At 43.9% G+C, this 16,717-nt stretch overlaps 1 protein-coding gene across 11 annotated transcripts in view; it reads left to right on the top strand.

The window, feature by feature from the left end:
* Window positions 1–16,109, top strand: part of ST7 (suppression of tumorigenicity 7) — a 231,959-nt gene extending 215,850 nt beyond the window's left edge. For 3 of the 11 annotated variants that reach the window (XM_040644074.1, XM_008705786.2, XM_008705789.2), the window contains exons 14-16: window positions 5,072–5,164; window positions 7,892–8,031; window positions 8,893–9,954. In XM_040644074.1, coding sequence (XP_040500008.1) covers window positions 5,072–5,164; window positions 7,892–8,031; window positions 8,893–9,012 — 353 coding nt within the window. In that variant the 3' untranslated portion in view covers window positions 9,013–9,954. Of the gene's footprint in view, window positions 1–5,071; window positions 5,165–7,891; window positions 8,032–8,892; window positions 9,955–15,758 lie in introns of those variants that run through there. The other 8 variants (XM_040644075.1, XM_040644077.1, XM_040644078.1 and 5 more) reach the window with 6 other exon arrangements.
* The last annotated feature ends 608 nt before the right edge of the window (window positions 16,110–16,717 follow it).

Below are 16,717 nucleotides of genomic sequence, written 5' to 3'. Positions count from 1 at the left end.
CACTTAGCCTTTCTTTGTTTCTATTTTTTCCCACTTGACCAAGTAAGACTCTTTATTTTCTTTTTGGAGATTTTTTTCCCCAAAGAATTCACTAAATAATGTATAAGATTTGAAGGTGGTGTTTTTTAGGGGGACTAAGGCAGAGTATTTCCTTTGAGAGGAGAAAATGGCCCATTGTTGAAGCATAGGATGAAATTCTGATTCTAATTTATTCTCTTTGAACCTGATGGTAAATGTTCCTTGCTGTAAGATGTGGTCTCTGGGGCATTTCCACTAACCAGACCTTTCCTCCGAAGGGCTGGCACCTTTTGGACTGATAAAGAGAGATTCCCCCACACTTCACCCCATAGATCTAATTCTAAATTTTATAATTTGGGAGAAATCAATGGTCTGCTAAAGTTCCTGGTCATAGCTAACTTACACTACAAGCAGTCTCTAGGTATCGTGCAGTGCCTCCCCACCTACTGCCCAATAGAACCAGCTTGTTCTTTTCATTTATTCTGCCGTGGTGACTGACCATAATTTGGATCCATTTGAGTTTTTAAAAGGAAAACTCTGTCTCTTCCTGATTGTGCATTAATTCACGTATTCCTCTATTCAGTGAACACGTATTGGGTCCTTTGTGCCAAGCATTGTGTTGGCGATACAAGGATGACTAGGACTCTGAAATGCTTTGAGAGTAACATTAATATTTGTGTGCATATACACACGCACATCTGCTCATATATCCTCACATATGCATATATTAACACACACACCTATATAATGTGTAGTATGCGTACAAGCAGTACTGTCGTGGAGGTAGGAACAGAGTGTTAGAGTGTTGAGGGTCGTCAACAAATTAGTGAATCTGCTATAAAACTCTAGAATTGCTCTTCAGAACTTGAATGGTACATCATTGAACCAAGGGAAAGTGATTTTCTCAAGACCACAGAACTAGATAGTGAAAAAATGTGGATCAGTACCCGGGCTTTTGACTTTAGAATTTATTATTGTGCTCAAATGCCTCACGAAGGAAAAATAGCCTTTATGGCCAGTTACCTACTCTACAGTCAAAGGTGAAAATGTAAAATCTGTGTTTTGATGACAATTTTCTGTTCTATCGTTTGCACTTCTAAGCTGTTTGTAAACAAGCAGCATTTTTACTTAGAAGCAAGAGTATGACCTGATCAACAAAGTAGGAACTGTGGGTTTAGTAGAAGAGGACTATCAAGAGAAAACTAACTTTCATTGAGCCATCAGGCGCCATGTTTAGATACCTTTACATTTGCCATACTTACTCCGTTTAAGCTTCTCAGGGTCTGTAGTATTCTCATTTTTACAGACAAAGAGACTAGACGCAGACTAATGACCCATCCAGTCATATAGTTTTTAGCGTGGTCAAGTTCAGCTCATTGTTAGCTCCTCCATTAGCTGTACACAGCACAGAGGCGCCATCGCAGGGAGATCTTTCACACTGATTTTCACGATTATTGGATCATCTGTTTCCTGCTGTAGGCCGTGAGCTCCATCAACGCAGGGACAATGTGTGGCTCACTTTTCTATCCTTGGTGCATGAGGAAGGCACTCGCATTTTGGTGAGGTAGAGCTGGGATTCAAATGCACTTCTTGCTGTTACAAGTAATCTGTCTATATAATAAAGTTCTCTGAGATCCTCTTTGAAAAGGCAACATAGACAAAATATCAGATATTATCTTCTATCCTTGTGTATAGAGTGGGTAGGCCGAGAGGTCATTAGAAATCATTGGGAAAATCGGGAATTAGTTTGTTCGTGTATCCATCCTTCTATCTCTTCTTTGATTCTCTTGATTTTTCCTCCAGTGTTAGTGTAAGGTCTCTGGTGAGCCCAGCACTGATAGGTGTGGAGCCTAGAAAACGCTTCTGGTCAGGGAGAGAAGATGGCAGTGTAATGCCTCAGACTTTACTGTGGGGGCCCTATGTGGTCATTAACTGACTCCCAGTTTCGTTTTGCCCCTTCCTCACCAGCACAACAGAAGTCCAGGAAGGGAGGTGACAGCACACAGAAGACAATGCAGAAACGCCATTTGTGTCCCATGTATTAACTCAGAGCAGCCAGGCTTTTTTGTTTTTAACCAAATACATGTATATTTTTAATACCTCTGAAATGTATGTTTTTTCAGACAAAGATTTTTAGGAGGTCTATAGTCCTTCATGAAACAGATAAAATTCATAAAACAGATGCCCTTTTTTCCATTCTCATTTGCACCGTCAAATCCGTGTGTTACTACTTGTGCTTGCAAAATTTCTGGACGTTCAGCTAAAGTGAGGTTCTTCTGGAGCAGTTACATGTCTTTTGGGCGAAAGGGATCAGGAGGTGGGAGGTGAAGCTGGCAAGACTTCTGCAGTGCCTCTTCCTGCTCTCTCCAGCCCTCCGCCGCTTATCTCCCACTCCACTGGACCCTGCATAGCAGGGTGGGTAAAGGATAGAATTGCAAACAGGAATTGTATTTGCTTTTGTTTAGTGAAGCCAAAAAGCTTAATCTTACTTTATGAACTCAATGTAAGTGACAACTGACATGAGAGAGATTTTAAGAGCCCCGTAAGCATCTTTACACTCATGGAGGTTGCCATGGGGGGCCGGGGGAGGACAGTGCAGGAAGTGTGTGTGTGTGTGTGTGTGTGTGTGTGTGTGTGTGTGTGTAAGTTGTATATAATCTCTGTCTCCACCCTCTCCAAAAAGGCCAGAACTGATTAGAAGAAAACGACTAACTTGATGCACGGAATTCTGTATGCATCCCAAATACTGCTGCAAGAAAGATTTGGCATCTGACTGAAAAGACACCAACCAACCATTTGATTTCTATGGTTGAACATTCTCAAGATCTTGCACTCCTATATTTCATTTAAAAAATTGCTCCCTGAAGTGCAAACCGACTTCAATTTTGAATAAAATTTAGCATTCAAATTTATAGCCACTTTGAAAACTGAGGGTTTATTTAGATCATGTGAACCAGAACAGATTCTTTTTTTTTTTTTTTAATTAAAGAGTTTATTTATTTATTTGACAGGCAGAGAGAGAGCACAAGCAGGGGGAGCAGCAGGCAGAGGGAGAGGGAGAAGCAGGCTCCCGGGACAGGAAGCCCAACGGGGGGCTGGATCTCAGGACCCTGGGATCGTGACCTGAGCCGAAGGCAGACAGTTAACTGACTGAGCCACCCAGGGACCCCCTGAACAGATTCTTAATTACACCAGCCCTGTTGCACATAGAGAATCTGGGTTAAACACACACACACACACACACACACACACACACACACACACACACACAAACTTCCACATAGGTTTTCCCACATTTTTGGGATGGTTTCATAGCAGTCTTCGTTTATGGGAAATGGTATTAAAATCCTGCCATATTGCAGTTTAAATTTAAACACACTACTTCCCAGAAGAGATTTTAGTGTATCCTATAAAGGCACTGAAAGGGGTTTTGGGTTTTTTGTTTTTGTTTTGTTATGTAACATTTGTTCCTTGTCTTGCAAACCTATAGAAGATACTGGTTCCTTCAGTGATCTTTGTGAGTTAACAACCTGTGCCAAGAGCACCCCTTGCTCTTGTCTTAGCGGGCAGAAGTCGTCTTTGTTTGCATGAAAGAAAAGTCTGATTGAGCTAGGATGAGCCTTTCATTTTAAGAAGAGTTAAAGTCTGGGGTGTTTTTAATGTTTTAATCTCTGTTTAAGAGGTTTCTGTTACAAGAGGAAAATTGATAACATTTTTACCTCAGCAAACTGCCAGCAAACTGGCTCTGCTCTAATCCCACGTTTACAGTGATTTATATTCTCCATGGCGATGTGCTGTAACCTCAGAGCGATACCACTGTGGTGTAGATGGACTGCATTCCACATGCTGGAATCACATACATAATGTTTTTACTTTTAAATAATATTCAGACACCAGAATAAATACCATATGTGCACTGATGCTGGTTACAATGGAACCTTGTCATTTCTTGTGAGGGAGAACATTCTTTGTTTCTGATTCCTGTTTGAAATAAGTATGCAAAAGATAAATATGTACATTGACGGCATTTTGAGAAGGCATAGGTAATTACCCAGCTGAGGATGTAGCTCTGATTCCTTGAAATACAGCATTTAAGACTAAAAAGAGATTGTTGTGTGGCCCCCCACCCCTCTTTGACACACATGAAGGCAAGGATTGTTACCTGACATTGCCAGTGTAGGGTCCAGGTTTTATAGTTTATACCCACAGCGTGCTGTAGTTACAGGACATCTGTTGAAGAAAAATTACTCCGTGAGCACTGTGTTCCTAGCGACAGTGAGACTAACATGCTCATGACATCGTAACAGGGGGAGTAGCACACGTGATAATGGAGAGGGATGGATTGATTGGAAAACCATAATTCAGTGTGAGACCTAATGTTAACTAAAGCCGCAAAAGCAGAATTTAGGTGGCCTGACATCATCAAAACACAGATAATCAATCTCTCCAGATCCATTTTCCCCCCACATGATATTGAAGATTGAAAAGTTTCATATAAAGTTTAGAAATACTTCCCGAGTCATGCATTTTTAGATTTTGTTTTTGTCCATCTTGTTTGGAATTCTCATCCACCTAGACGTATTTTTTAACTAGACATGGTAGAATGCCGTTCATATTTGTACATCTGTAACAAGCTCCAGCAAGTCAATCCACATTTGCTTCTTGGGGAAGCATTTCATTCCAGGTTTGTGTTATTACCATCAGTTGAGCTATATTGAATTAGTGCTCATGACATTTTCATAATACTTTATAGATGAGGAAATCCTGGGCATTGAACTGATGGCTTCCCTACTCCTCTGCACCCCATCCCCACCCAGTTTTGTGAGGTTTGCCCAGAATATATAGTGTGAGATTAATGTGTGAGTCATACATCATAATGCATCTCTGACAGTTTATCTGGCACATAACTCAGAGTTTGGGTAACTCTTGCATCCTTTCGGGGAATTACTTGTTGAACTGTTTACCATTATAAAAATGCTCAAAAGCCCCTTTTTGAAATTGAGAAGTTATGAGACAAATATTGAACCTCTAACATATTGTCTCTCATTTTCAGCTTTTCGGATGATCCCTTACCCCTTGGAAAAGGGGCATCTATTTTATCCTTACCCAATCTGTACAGAAACAGCAGATCGAGAGCTGCTTCCATGTAAGTCTCCCCTCTGTGTTCCTCTCTTTGTGCCTGAGTGTGGGGATGGGAAGAGGTGGGAATGATAAATGTTCATAATGTTCCTTGTCTTTTATTACTCTTCTCCCAAACCCTGTCCTTATTTGATAGCCTGTGCATTAAAGTGAGTTCTGTGAGTGGGTCTGGCGTCCTGCTCCTCCAAGTCTCTGCAGCTTCATCAAAGGGAAAGACCTCCAAGCACTGATGTTGAGATGAAGAGGCATCATGTGCTGGTTGGCCTGAGCGCACAGACCACTAGTTTGGAGTGGCTGTTTGTGGGCTGGCCCACCGTGCGTGGTTCTTCCTGCGTCACCCAGCTGGTCAGATGCGGTCCACACAGACTGGAGTGTGAAGCGGAAGCGCTGACTTCAGAGGGTGCTGCAGATGAGTCACGGATGGGAGGGCGGCGCCAGGATGCTGGCATCACTGCCAGAGGCAGAGCTGTGGGCTGGGCGGGCGTGCTCTCTGCGGTGATGCAATGCTCTTGGCCAGAGGGATTTCCCGTGAGCATCTCGTGGGTTGCACGTCGTGAGCCAGTGTGGCATGTGCACAGCACACGTGCAGCCTCAGCACTGTATGCAGCGGAAAGAGGGGAGCCCTGCCCTCGAGAACCTTACGAGCTAGCGGTCTGATAGCCCATGCCACGTGTGGAAAATATGATTCAGTTTACTTAATACGACATTGTTTTGACAAGTCCTGCTAAATAGCTATTATCAAATCGTACTTTATGCAGGAATCATGTTCAGGCTCTTCATGTGGCCCTGACTTAGAACATATTTTTCTCTCTCAGATAATAAGCTCCAAATTTTGGCTATTCTTTCTTTCTTGTCCTCTCTCCTGACACCTCCTCCCTTTGACTGGCCCCAGTTACATCCTATCTCATAGCCCCGAGGAATAGGGTACGTCTGGAGCCCTGGGTGCATAGTAAATCGTTCAGTGCCAACTTTTTTGAGCCTGTCTTAAATCTCTGGCGTAGTGGAGTCTGGGTGCAGCACGAATTGCTGTCTCAGATTGAAGCAGCAGGAGGCAGCTCCCTTGTCTGTCTGCTAGCCGGCCATGTCCTGTTTGTTACTTAAGGGTCTGGGAGAGCTCAGTGATGTGTTGCTCCTTGCGTGAGTTTTATTGTGAAAAAGGGTCTGGTGCCTCACACTACATTAGATTTGATTTCAGAAATTCCTATTATGGGCCCACACTTTACCTTTGGACTCCCCCTTCAGGGAGATCCTTGTTAAGATTTCTGTTTCTGGTAAGAAAGGCAATTTTCTGAAAAGCACAGTTTTAAGATGTTTTAATTGATTCCAATTAAGTTTCCATGGGAATAGATTCACTCTTAGAACAAGATTACAGCTCTTAAAAGAAACTTTATAGGAATAATCTTTATAAACCTGAAATTGAAAATTATGACTCTCATTTATTTAATTGAATGCAGTGGTCCAGAATCTGATCTCCCCTCAAAATCTTTCGGGGGTTGGGCGTTGACAGCGAGGATGGTGTGGATACAAATAGGGCTGACTGTTTGGAATGCTCCCCGCATTTTGCACGTTCAGAGCCCCCTCGTTGGACATTAGGGCCTGAGTGTGCTTCCACCCTTCCTTTGAATCCTAGCAGGTAGCCACCGGATTCAGGTGTGCAAGCTTGTCTCTGCTTTGTCCTTCCCTGCTCCCTCCGCCCTCAGTCTCAGGCCAAGTGGATCATTGTTTAGGGCTCTAAGTAATGGGAACTGAACGGTGGAGGAAAGGCCTTTAGATCTTGGATTTCCTGAAGAAAATGGAGCACTTGGACCCTTTTGGTTCAAGAGACAGTACTGCTCACAGGCAGTTTCATAGCCCTCGCAGCCAGGGCCCCTGCCGCTGGGGCCGGTCTCTCCTCACGGGCCAGCCCCAGCTCCCCTGGTCAGCACCCCACCTCCCTGGGGGCTCACCGCCATCCCGTGAGCAGAAAGCAGGGAGTCCGCTCTCTTGGTGTTGGTGCCACTTGCCTTTTGGTTTCCCCAAACCAATCATTTGAAACTTGAAAGTTATGAAAGGTGCTCAAAGAGCACCAGTGATTTCTTTTTTTGGTGATTGTTGGAAGTATACTTATCATCAGGAGTCTCCTACAATGGTGCCAGATGACCCCCACGGCCTTGATCTCCAACCTTTGCAGATTGCATTGGCCAGCATGTGAGGTCCTTGCAGAATGTCTATCAGGGTGGCTCCCTGCACTGACATACTTGGGGTGGGCCAGGAAAAAATACAAGATAAGCTAATAACGCCTCATTATAATGATTAAAAAATTACAGGAAGGTCAAAATCTAGAGAAAGGACTTTTCCCCCCAGTATATTTAATTCTGGATTTTCCGGGTTTTGTCCAACGAACACGTATTTTATAATGTGAATAAGGTTTTGTTTTGTGTTTCCTTTTGAGAAAGCAGTACTATGTATTAGGCAGAGCTGATGTTACTGTTCCCCCACAAATGTGCAAAATCCTCAAATCACCCCTATTGTGCCTCCCATGTAGAGCACTGAAGGTTGACTGTGGGCTCGGCAGAAGCAGATAGGCAGGCCAGAGGCCGGCTCACATGGTGGCACTGGCCCATTCAGGTGCCCTGCCCTTTGCGCTTCCAAGAGGCTTCAGCCACAGCCCGGAAGAGTCCGTCCCACAGACAGAAATGCCCTGAGGACGCATTTCACTCTGACACTCATGTTTCCCTCTGGATCTTCTCCACAGCTTTCCATGAAGTCTCAGTTTACCCAAAGAAGGAGCTTCCTTTCTTCATTCTCTTTACTGCCGGATTGTGTTCCTTCACAGCCATGCTGGCCCTCCTGACACATCAGTTCCCGGAGCTTATGGGGGTCTTCGCAAAAGCTGTGAGTATTTGCCAAGAGGGAGCCTGAGGCCAGGGGCAAGGGAAGCCAAGGAAAGCAGTGTGAGAGAAAGAAAGGAGTGTCGTGTAGAAAAGGATATGCCTGTATCTATCATTTGCTCGCTGTTTAATTTTCATTTTCATCGGCAGAATCAAAAAGTTGAAGGCCAATGAGAAAGTAGGTTGTTCGTTAATGCATGCCTTGCCTCATTTCACCAAAAACAAACAAACAAACAAACAAACAAACAATCCCCAGATTTCAAAAAAGCATGAAGTCTGAAAGGATTAAATAAATAATTAAGGGAATCCTAGCAAATGAAAAATGTGTGGGAAATTATTCCATTTTTTTGTAAGCTGAATGACATTATTTCTAATCTTTAGATATTGTGGGTCTTTCCTTTAATAAAGATGAGATTTACATTTTCAAAGACTTTAAATAGAAAGTATTTTAATGGCTTCAAACTTTTAGCTTGTTTGGGGAATGAGCTGAGAGGGTGTGAAGGGCTTGTAGTTAAAGAAGTACATTAAGAACTTGTATTAAGAAGTATGCAGACACGACATTTAGAATGTGGAAACCCGGTGAGAGTCTTTAAGGAGGGTTGAGGAGAGGAGCTGTAATAAGAGAAGCCGTCTGCACTGACACTTGACACGCAAGGACCACTGCTTCCTTGTTGAAAACCGACCGTTTTCACCTGCACGTGCAGGGGAGGGTAAGTTTACTGATTTTGTCACAGATGGGCTTCAAACAGAAGGAATAAGGAAAAGAGTGTCCGTTGTTTCCCTGGAACTCCATTCTGATTTCAAGGCGAGTGGAGTCAGAAAGGATGATTTCTAACTTGGCTGGGTTGATTTAATCCCTTTCCAGATGATTGACATTTTCTGCTCGGCAGAGCTCAGGGACTGGAATTGCCAGAGTATTTTCATGCGTGTTGAAGATGAACTGGAAATCCCACCGGCACCTCAATCTCAACATTTCCAAAACTGAACTCATCACCCTCCTTCCCCCACCACCAAAACCACCCCTCCTGTATTCCTGACCTCCGCCCATGGCACTGCCGTCTGCCCGGTTACTCAAGCCAGAAACTCAGCAGCCCTTCCGAACTCTCTCTCACTCCCCACATCCTACCTGTCTTGGCCTCCACAGTGTGTCGGGTCTAACCTAAGCCACTAGGTGTTCAGTAAATGTAATTCTCCTCTTCTTACCGTCCTTCTCTCCCCATGGCCTCTCTCTTTCTTAGTTTAGGTCTTGTTTTTTCTTGCTTGGACTCCTCTGCAAGAGTCTTAACTGGTCTCCTTGCATCCAGGTTCATCCCCTGCCAGGCTTTCTCTCATACTGACACAAGAATGATCTTTCCAAATTGCAAGTCTGAGCATGTCACTTCCCTGCTTGAATTTCTCCAGAGGTTTCCCACCGACTTCGGGATAAAGTCTCAGCTTTTAGCCTGGTATGCGAGGCCCTTTACGATCTGGCCTTGCTTGCCTCTTCAGCCTCATCTCTCCCACCTCTTGCACAGACACTGCTCTTAGGCCATAGTGAATTACTCATCACTCTCAGATGCACAGGCTCTTGTACACCCCAGTGCCTTTGCACGTGCTGTTTTTTCTGCATGGAATGCCCTTCCCCATCACCACCCCATCCTGTCCACTCTACTAACTCCTCTTCATTCTTTTATACTCAACTTTCTTTCTGAGTTTCTCCTAAGCTGAGTTAGAGGTCTCTCCTCTGTAACCCCACAGTATTCCATGAATACCTATATTATCACATTTATTGTACCATATTATAATTGTTGAAAACTTGTCTGTCCCCCTTTTAGAATGTGAGCTCCTTGAGAGCAGGACTGTGTCTTCCTTACCTCTGTATCCCCAAAGCTTTGCACAGTGCCTTGCACATAGTAGGTTTTCAATAAATGATTATTAAATAAATAAATGGTAGTGGTTTCTGCAGAAGGAATCAATGTAAAAATCAGATACAGTTTAGCATTTCTCCTCTTTTGTAATTTTAATCATGGACTGTTAGAGTTGAAAGGGACCTTAAACAAATTGCCTTCAACAGTAACGTGATGGAGGTTATCTAGACTCTTCTTGAGTAGTTCAGTGATGGGGAACTCACCTACTTAACATCAAAGCCCATTTCATTGTTGGATCACTCAGAAGTGTTCTTTACATGATATAATCCACCTCCCTCTAATATGCACCTGTTGTTCCTGTTCTGTCCTTCAAAACTATACTCAACAAGTCTCCTCCTTCTTGCAAATTCTTATGACAGCTAATATATTCATGGCCACCTCTAACCTCTAATTGAGTAGAACATCTCAAATTTCCCTAAGTCTTCTGTATATACCATGATTTTTAAACCCAGGATCCCCCATGTTGGATGCTCCCTAGTTTATGGACCTCTACTATTCATTATTATACCCCCAAGCCAAACTCTGAGTAAAAATAGTTGCCAAAATTCTGAATAGATTGGAGTTTAACTTAGTAAAATTTAAAACGGGAATATATTTACATTAGACAATTATTCTTCCTCCTTTAAATGTCCCTCTCTTAAACATTTTTTAAAAGCACTTTTGTCCCCATATGTCATTTCCCCAGTATTCTTCATTAAACAAGCAGATAGCACTTGGTGGGAGTTTCGGATCAGAACAGACCTTTACTGTACATAAAATTCATTTGGCCCCACCACCAGAAATTCAGAATCTTGAGTGTTAGCACCCAGAAATCTGTGTGTTTAACAAGGATTCCAGCAGTTTCTGAGGATGGCGGTTGAGGACTATATTTGCTTCTGAGAACGCTGGTCCAGAGCAAGCTAAGCATGTGAGCAGCCGCTTGCCAGGACGCGGTGTGCTGCCAGAGCTGTTGAGGTGGTCGCTTTCCAGGCTTCGGAGGCTTCCCCCTGGCTGCACCTTGGAATCCTCTAGGGGGGCTTCCGAGTGACAAGTGGCTGTCCCCCTTTCCCCCTTGGGGGTGCTGGCTTCAGAGGCCTGGGGTACAGCATGGGCATCTGAGTTTTCAGGCGATTCAGGTGTGCCGCTAGGGCTGGGACTGCCACATTGAATGGAATGACGAACTGCCCGCAACTGCTTTAACCACGGAGGGGCTTGAGAGGAATGGAGGATACGATTGGGTCTTTTCTAGAAAAGGCTCCACTGCCTCCAGGATTTCAGAGAGATGTGTTCATTATGGATCACTTAAAGTTTCCATGGCTTTGGTTTTGAGTCTAGATCAGATGATTGAATAAAATACCAATTTGCCTTATGGCCCTCATAGCTTATACTCTGCCAGGGTGTGGTTGTTTGGTCAGCTACTCCTAATTTCGAAATATAGTTTAGATAAATTTGCTTTTAAACCTCTGTCTGGAAGATCGCATTCATCTTGCCCTTCCTGGAGGTTTAACAGTTTTCAAAATGTCTAGAGAGCCTTCGTGGGGAAGGAAGATGGATGGCCTGAAGGAGACAGGCCCCATCCTGCTCTCCTGCCCACCCTGTCCCCAGAGTCTTCCCCAAGTTTTCACCCCTGTCACTGTGCAGGCCTTTCGAGAAGCCCCCTGCAGGTTATCACCGCCACCCCATAGGCTGCCCACAGCCATTTGCAGCTGGTGAAAATGACTTTCTCCGGCCTGGGGAGATAATGTCCCTGGGATAATGACTTGTAGGAGATGCAGAGAGATTGCACTGCCACCCCCCAGGCCGCGTGCAGCTTGGGAACTCTCCAGTGTGTTTATACGTTGATACGCAACCAGTGAGGAAGCCCACAGCCAAGCGTGAGCCACTGGAAACTAGTAAAATGAGCAGAACTGGCTTTCCCTGCCTAATCTAATCGACCTCAATGACTTAAGACTAACTCTTCCTAGAATGTTTGGTTACCAAGATAAGGTTGCTCATATAAAGAAGTTATCGTTCCAAACCCAGCCCCTCACAGAATGTGGGAAGGTCAGCATTCTGACCCCCTCGGCTTTGAAGGGCTCTGTCTTTCCTCCTCTGATCTCTCTCCTACATGGAGACTGAGCCCCCTGACTTCTGACTCTCGTCTTCACTTATAGGCCTTGACCTCTTTGAAGTCTGATATTGATTACAGTGAAATGTCAATTGTCTGATTGCAATAGGGCACCTGGAACTTATTCAGATAAGCAGAGGCATTTCGAATGGTAACGAAGCATGTTGGGAGCCATGACCTTCTTCTAAGTAATGGTGTTTCAGGAAAAGGAGGACCAGGCGATTGAAGTGTCACTCTCTCTTTTTTATTAGTCCAGTTGCCTTTTCTCACCCTAAGACACTGATTGAATCACGGTGCGTCTTGGACCGTGTGTCTCTGCCCTCTGGACAGAAGTTGTGGACATTGAGATAGATGAGCTGTTCCCGGGCTGCCTGGTGTTGCTCGTTCTGACTTCACTTTTCAGGCAGTAAATTTCCCAAGTCTGTAAGTGAAACTGCTGTTTCTCTGTGCATTGGTTGAGTCTCTGGCCAAAAAGCATTGACTGATTTTCAAACGTTCAAAGAAGTGTAAATGAACATCCTAAGCAAGGCACCTCTACCGAACATTTTTTTTATACCTCCTGCTGAAAGCCACTAACCTTTATCTGGTTACTAAATGAGAGGGCTTATCAGCTTCAGATGCCTCCTCGCGTGGTCTGCTTCGTCCCTGTGGGTGAGAGATGAGGAAGAGGATGCAGGGAGAGGTGCTAAGGAGGAATGTAGCTTACTAATAAAAGGTGCACTTCTCAACTTGGGTGCTGCGAGAGACTTAGGATCTTTAGGAAAAGTTCCTGGGGATTCTTTTCCTAATTCTCCCGAGGACAGGACACTCTACATGTGAGGGAGAACAGTACATCGTTGCATATATTAGAGGTGTTAGGACTTACTTCTCTTGTAGAACCTTCCTGAGAAGTGCACGTGAAGTCCAAGGAAGCAGGGCCCACTGTGACTTGTTGGGCAGTATGGGAAGGGGCAACTGCAGACATCAAACAGGGCTGAAGACTCCCCTCTTGATTTTCAGAAGCCTCACTTTTTGTTCTTTTTATGCAAGTCAGGTCAGTGCCCCAAACAAAGCAAACAAACAGGCCTTATTTTGAACCAACTTTGTAACGACCTCTCCATTTATTCTGCTTCTCAAGCTGAGGCTCCCTGATGTCCCCATGTGCAGTGAGGGAAATGCCCAGAATACAGACTTGGAGCAATGCCTTTCATCTACCTGCAGTGGCTCAGGCTAATACTTCAGTAGTTCCTTACCCGCTCCATCACAACTTCAATGGTTCTAAATCTGTTTTAGGTCTAGGTCAAGTCTTTAGGGTATAATAACTTCACCAGCAATATTGCCTTGTTCAATGAGCCCCATCTGACAACCCCTGTCGGAATCTCTGGTTTATCCAGACTACTTCAGCACCTAGCTCCTCTTTATAGAACTAGTATTATAGGCAAATGCTGTGTTTTATGGAGCCTTGGTGGTCTCTGATTACAATCAAAATCTCATAACTAGGATTTTAATAAACAATCTTCTGATAACTAGGATTTTACAAACTCTCTCATAGGCAGCTTGGGCAGTAATTATTCATTCCTGGGCGATAGGGTGAGCATCCCATGTGGTTCTGTGCACACAACAAAGGACAATTTCAGAAGGTTACCAGAAATTGCCACATAGCTAACACCCACTTGACGAAAGAGCCATCCACGTTTGCTCAAGTACTAACCTGCCTATTTCTTAACTCCAAACCCAACCTGGCATTCTGGGCCCTCCCCAGAACTAGAATTCTTCTAGTTACTTTTGAACTATTTAACTATTCCAGCTAAGCTGAATTATTTACTGCCTTCTGATCATACCAGTTACTTTCCCATTTCTGTTCCAGCTGTTTATTGAGCCTGGAGGGCTCACCTGCTTATATTTCTTTCCTTACCATCCTTACCCCAACCATCCATTGTGCTCTATTTCACTTGCCTCATTTTAAGTTTTTCTCGATCCTTCAACAGAATGGATTCTCTCCCTTTTCTGAGCCCTCCTGGTGCTTTCTTTGGGCTTCTATCTTCCATTCTATGATGGTCTGTCTGGTATCAGTACTTTGCGGTGTGGAGGTCTTAGTGGCCACCTATCCCTTCCCCTTGATCCCAGGCTTTGAGCTTCCTAACAATGGGAGTTTTGTTCTAGACTCCTTTATATTTCATCCAACACTTAGGTGCCTTACAGAGTAAATATATTTAATTGATGTAAAAGACACAACATGGGGGAAGGATTCCAAATCTTATACCATCTTGAGTTTTCTTGACTCTAATATCACACTTAATGGTCCAGCTATAATGTGTCACAGACCTTACAATTAGTATTCTACTGGTTCTCTCTCTCTCTCTTTTTTTAAGATTTTAATTTTTTTATTTGACAGAGCATGTGCCCACACAAGCAGGGGGAGGGGCAGAGGGAAAGGGAGAAGCAGGCTCCCTAATGAGCAGGGAGTCCGATGCGGGGCTCGATCCCAGGACCCTAGGATCATGACCTGAACTGAAGGCAGATGTTCAACCGACTGAGCCACTCAGGCGCCCCAATGTTCTACTTGTCCTTAAAAACCAGAAAGAAGGAAAGATTCTGAGGTCAAGCGAATTTTGAAACTTGCCTACCATACCCTTGAAGATCTGAAATCCATAGAACATATGGGGAAACCTGTTTTAACTTCATTAAATATGCTACTACTTTGACCTCAGAACCATGTCCCCCTCTGCATATGTATTTACATACTACACTATACTTCTCTGGGAAATCCTTGGTGGTGTAGACAGTGTTTTGCTGAGAACAAGGGATTAGGACAAGAGACTCCACAGTGTAAGAACCAGGTATTGAACCCTAGCAAGTTAATACTTTGGTTCTGAACAGTACAGACAGAGAGCAAGGAAACCACCCAAACACCTCCCTCTCATGCAGAGCTTCGTTAGGGGACCTCTTCCGCCAGATGCTGGATGATTTGTGGAATAAAGCTAATTCTTCACAAGAACATAATCAGAGCAAATTTGAGATTATGTTACCTGAGTCTCAGGCGAGGTACTTGGCTTTCTTAAAAGGCACAGTTAATGAGCATTTTTCTCTACATGAAAAGCAAAAAGGAGTTTAGAAACCAAATGAAAGAGATCCCAAAGATCTCCTCAGAGCAGCCCTTCTTCAACAAGGACATGTCATCCATGGACTGGCCAGTTTGCTGTCCTCCCCCGGGCTCCCATGATGCACTCCACTAAGCAGGTAGTTCAGAAATGAGCATGGGCGATAGAGGTGTTTGGGACACAATAGGATCCCAAAGCAATTCACAACCATATAACAAACTTGACTTTTTAAAATTGCCTTTTCCCCTTAAAATGAGTTCTATACCCAGCTAGGGAGGCAGGTGGTCTGAAATGCCAAAATTTTTTAGCTTTTCTGCCTACTTGTCACCCAACTGTCGGTCCCTTTTGATGGCACTAGTCATCTGCATGTACAGCCAGCAGATCCTGAAGACAGATCCAAAGGCCTGGGAACTGTGGGCCAGCTGTCAGGAGTGAAAGGGGCAGTCCGCAGACACTTCTTCCCCTTAGCTGTCGCAGCTGGGGCGGGGGGTGCGGCTGGAATGCAGGTGTGGTCAACAACCTGTGTTTCCTATAACATAAATATAAAATTGTAGCCTTTGAGACTTTGATAATGCCAAGACTTATAGGTTGGAGAGGTTTGTTTTATAGGCTTGAAAGGGATCTCTCCTGACTCTGTGCCTTTCTGGTTTCTTCGCAGTTCCTCAGCACTTTGTTTGCCCCCTTAAACTTTGTCATGGAGAAAGTGGAAAGCATCCTCCCATCCAGCCTGTGGCACCAGCTGACGCGGATCTAGGGAAGCCCACCCGCCCTTCCACTCACCTCACCCAGTGGGCTGCCACCATCTCTTCGTGCCAACTCCTCGTGGACCGCAAGAAAGCATGACTTTGAAAAAGGGAAGCCATTCCGAGATTTTAAATTGTTCATGGACTGTCTGTTCCATATTAAAAGCTGTTTTTGTTGTACAAAATTCATTGATGTTCAGTTCTATTATATTTTGCCTTCAGAAAAGAAAAAAAAATCAAAAATAAACTTTTGTGTATTGCAGCAACCAGTGTGTCTTCTTATGTCTTCCAACCTTTAAAGTGTTGGTGTCCCAAATAAACCTATGGATTTACATTTAATTTACTAAGGACCCAAATCTTCTGAATGCCCCACAATGGTTTTCTTTGCTGATGGGACTCATCTCAGCAGGTCCTTAGAACCCATACAGTCGGGGGCTTGTCTTTGGCTCAAAAGTACCATCTTTTTCAGCCCCAAACTGTTGGTCCTCTTAGGCCAAATGCACAGAAACAGCTTCCACAAAGAATGACAGGAGGCATGAATGAAACAAAATATATGTGCCAGGACAAGTTGTTCCAGTTCAGAGATTCTACTCATTGAATAGAACTCAGTACTGTAGTTTGGTTTTATTTTATGAAAATTCGTTGTGAGAAGAAAACTTTTAACGAGAACCTACAGACCCAACAGTCTGTTGTAGAACCCGACCACTTTTCAACGTTGCCGTTTTTAAAATGTTCTCGCATAGGGGTACTTTTTAAAAAAATCAGTTTGTATCCTTGATGCTCAAATATAAGTGTTCTTTGAGTATTTTTGTGATCTGAACCAAAATGGTCATTTGTCCTTACCACCTTTGAAAGCCTACGATTCACACCTGCT

The sequence above is a fragment of the Ursus maritimus genome, unplaced genomic scaffold, assembly GCF_017311325.1.
Source record: "Ursus maritimus isolate PB19 unplaced genomic scaffold, ASM1731132v1 scaffold_3, whole genome shotgun sequence".
In the NCBI taxonomy this organism is placed as follows: Eukaryota; Metazoa; Chordata; class Mammalia; order Carnivora; family Ursidae; genus Ursus; species Ursus maritimus.
The sequence above is the reverse complement of the archived record's forward strand: the minus strand, read 5'-3'. Positions and strand labels throughout refer to the sequence as shown.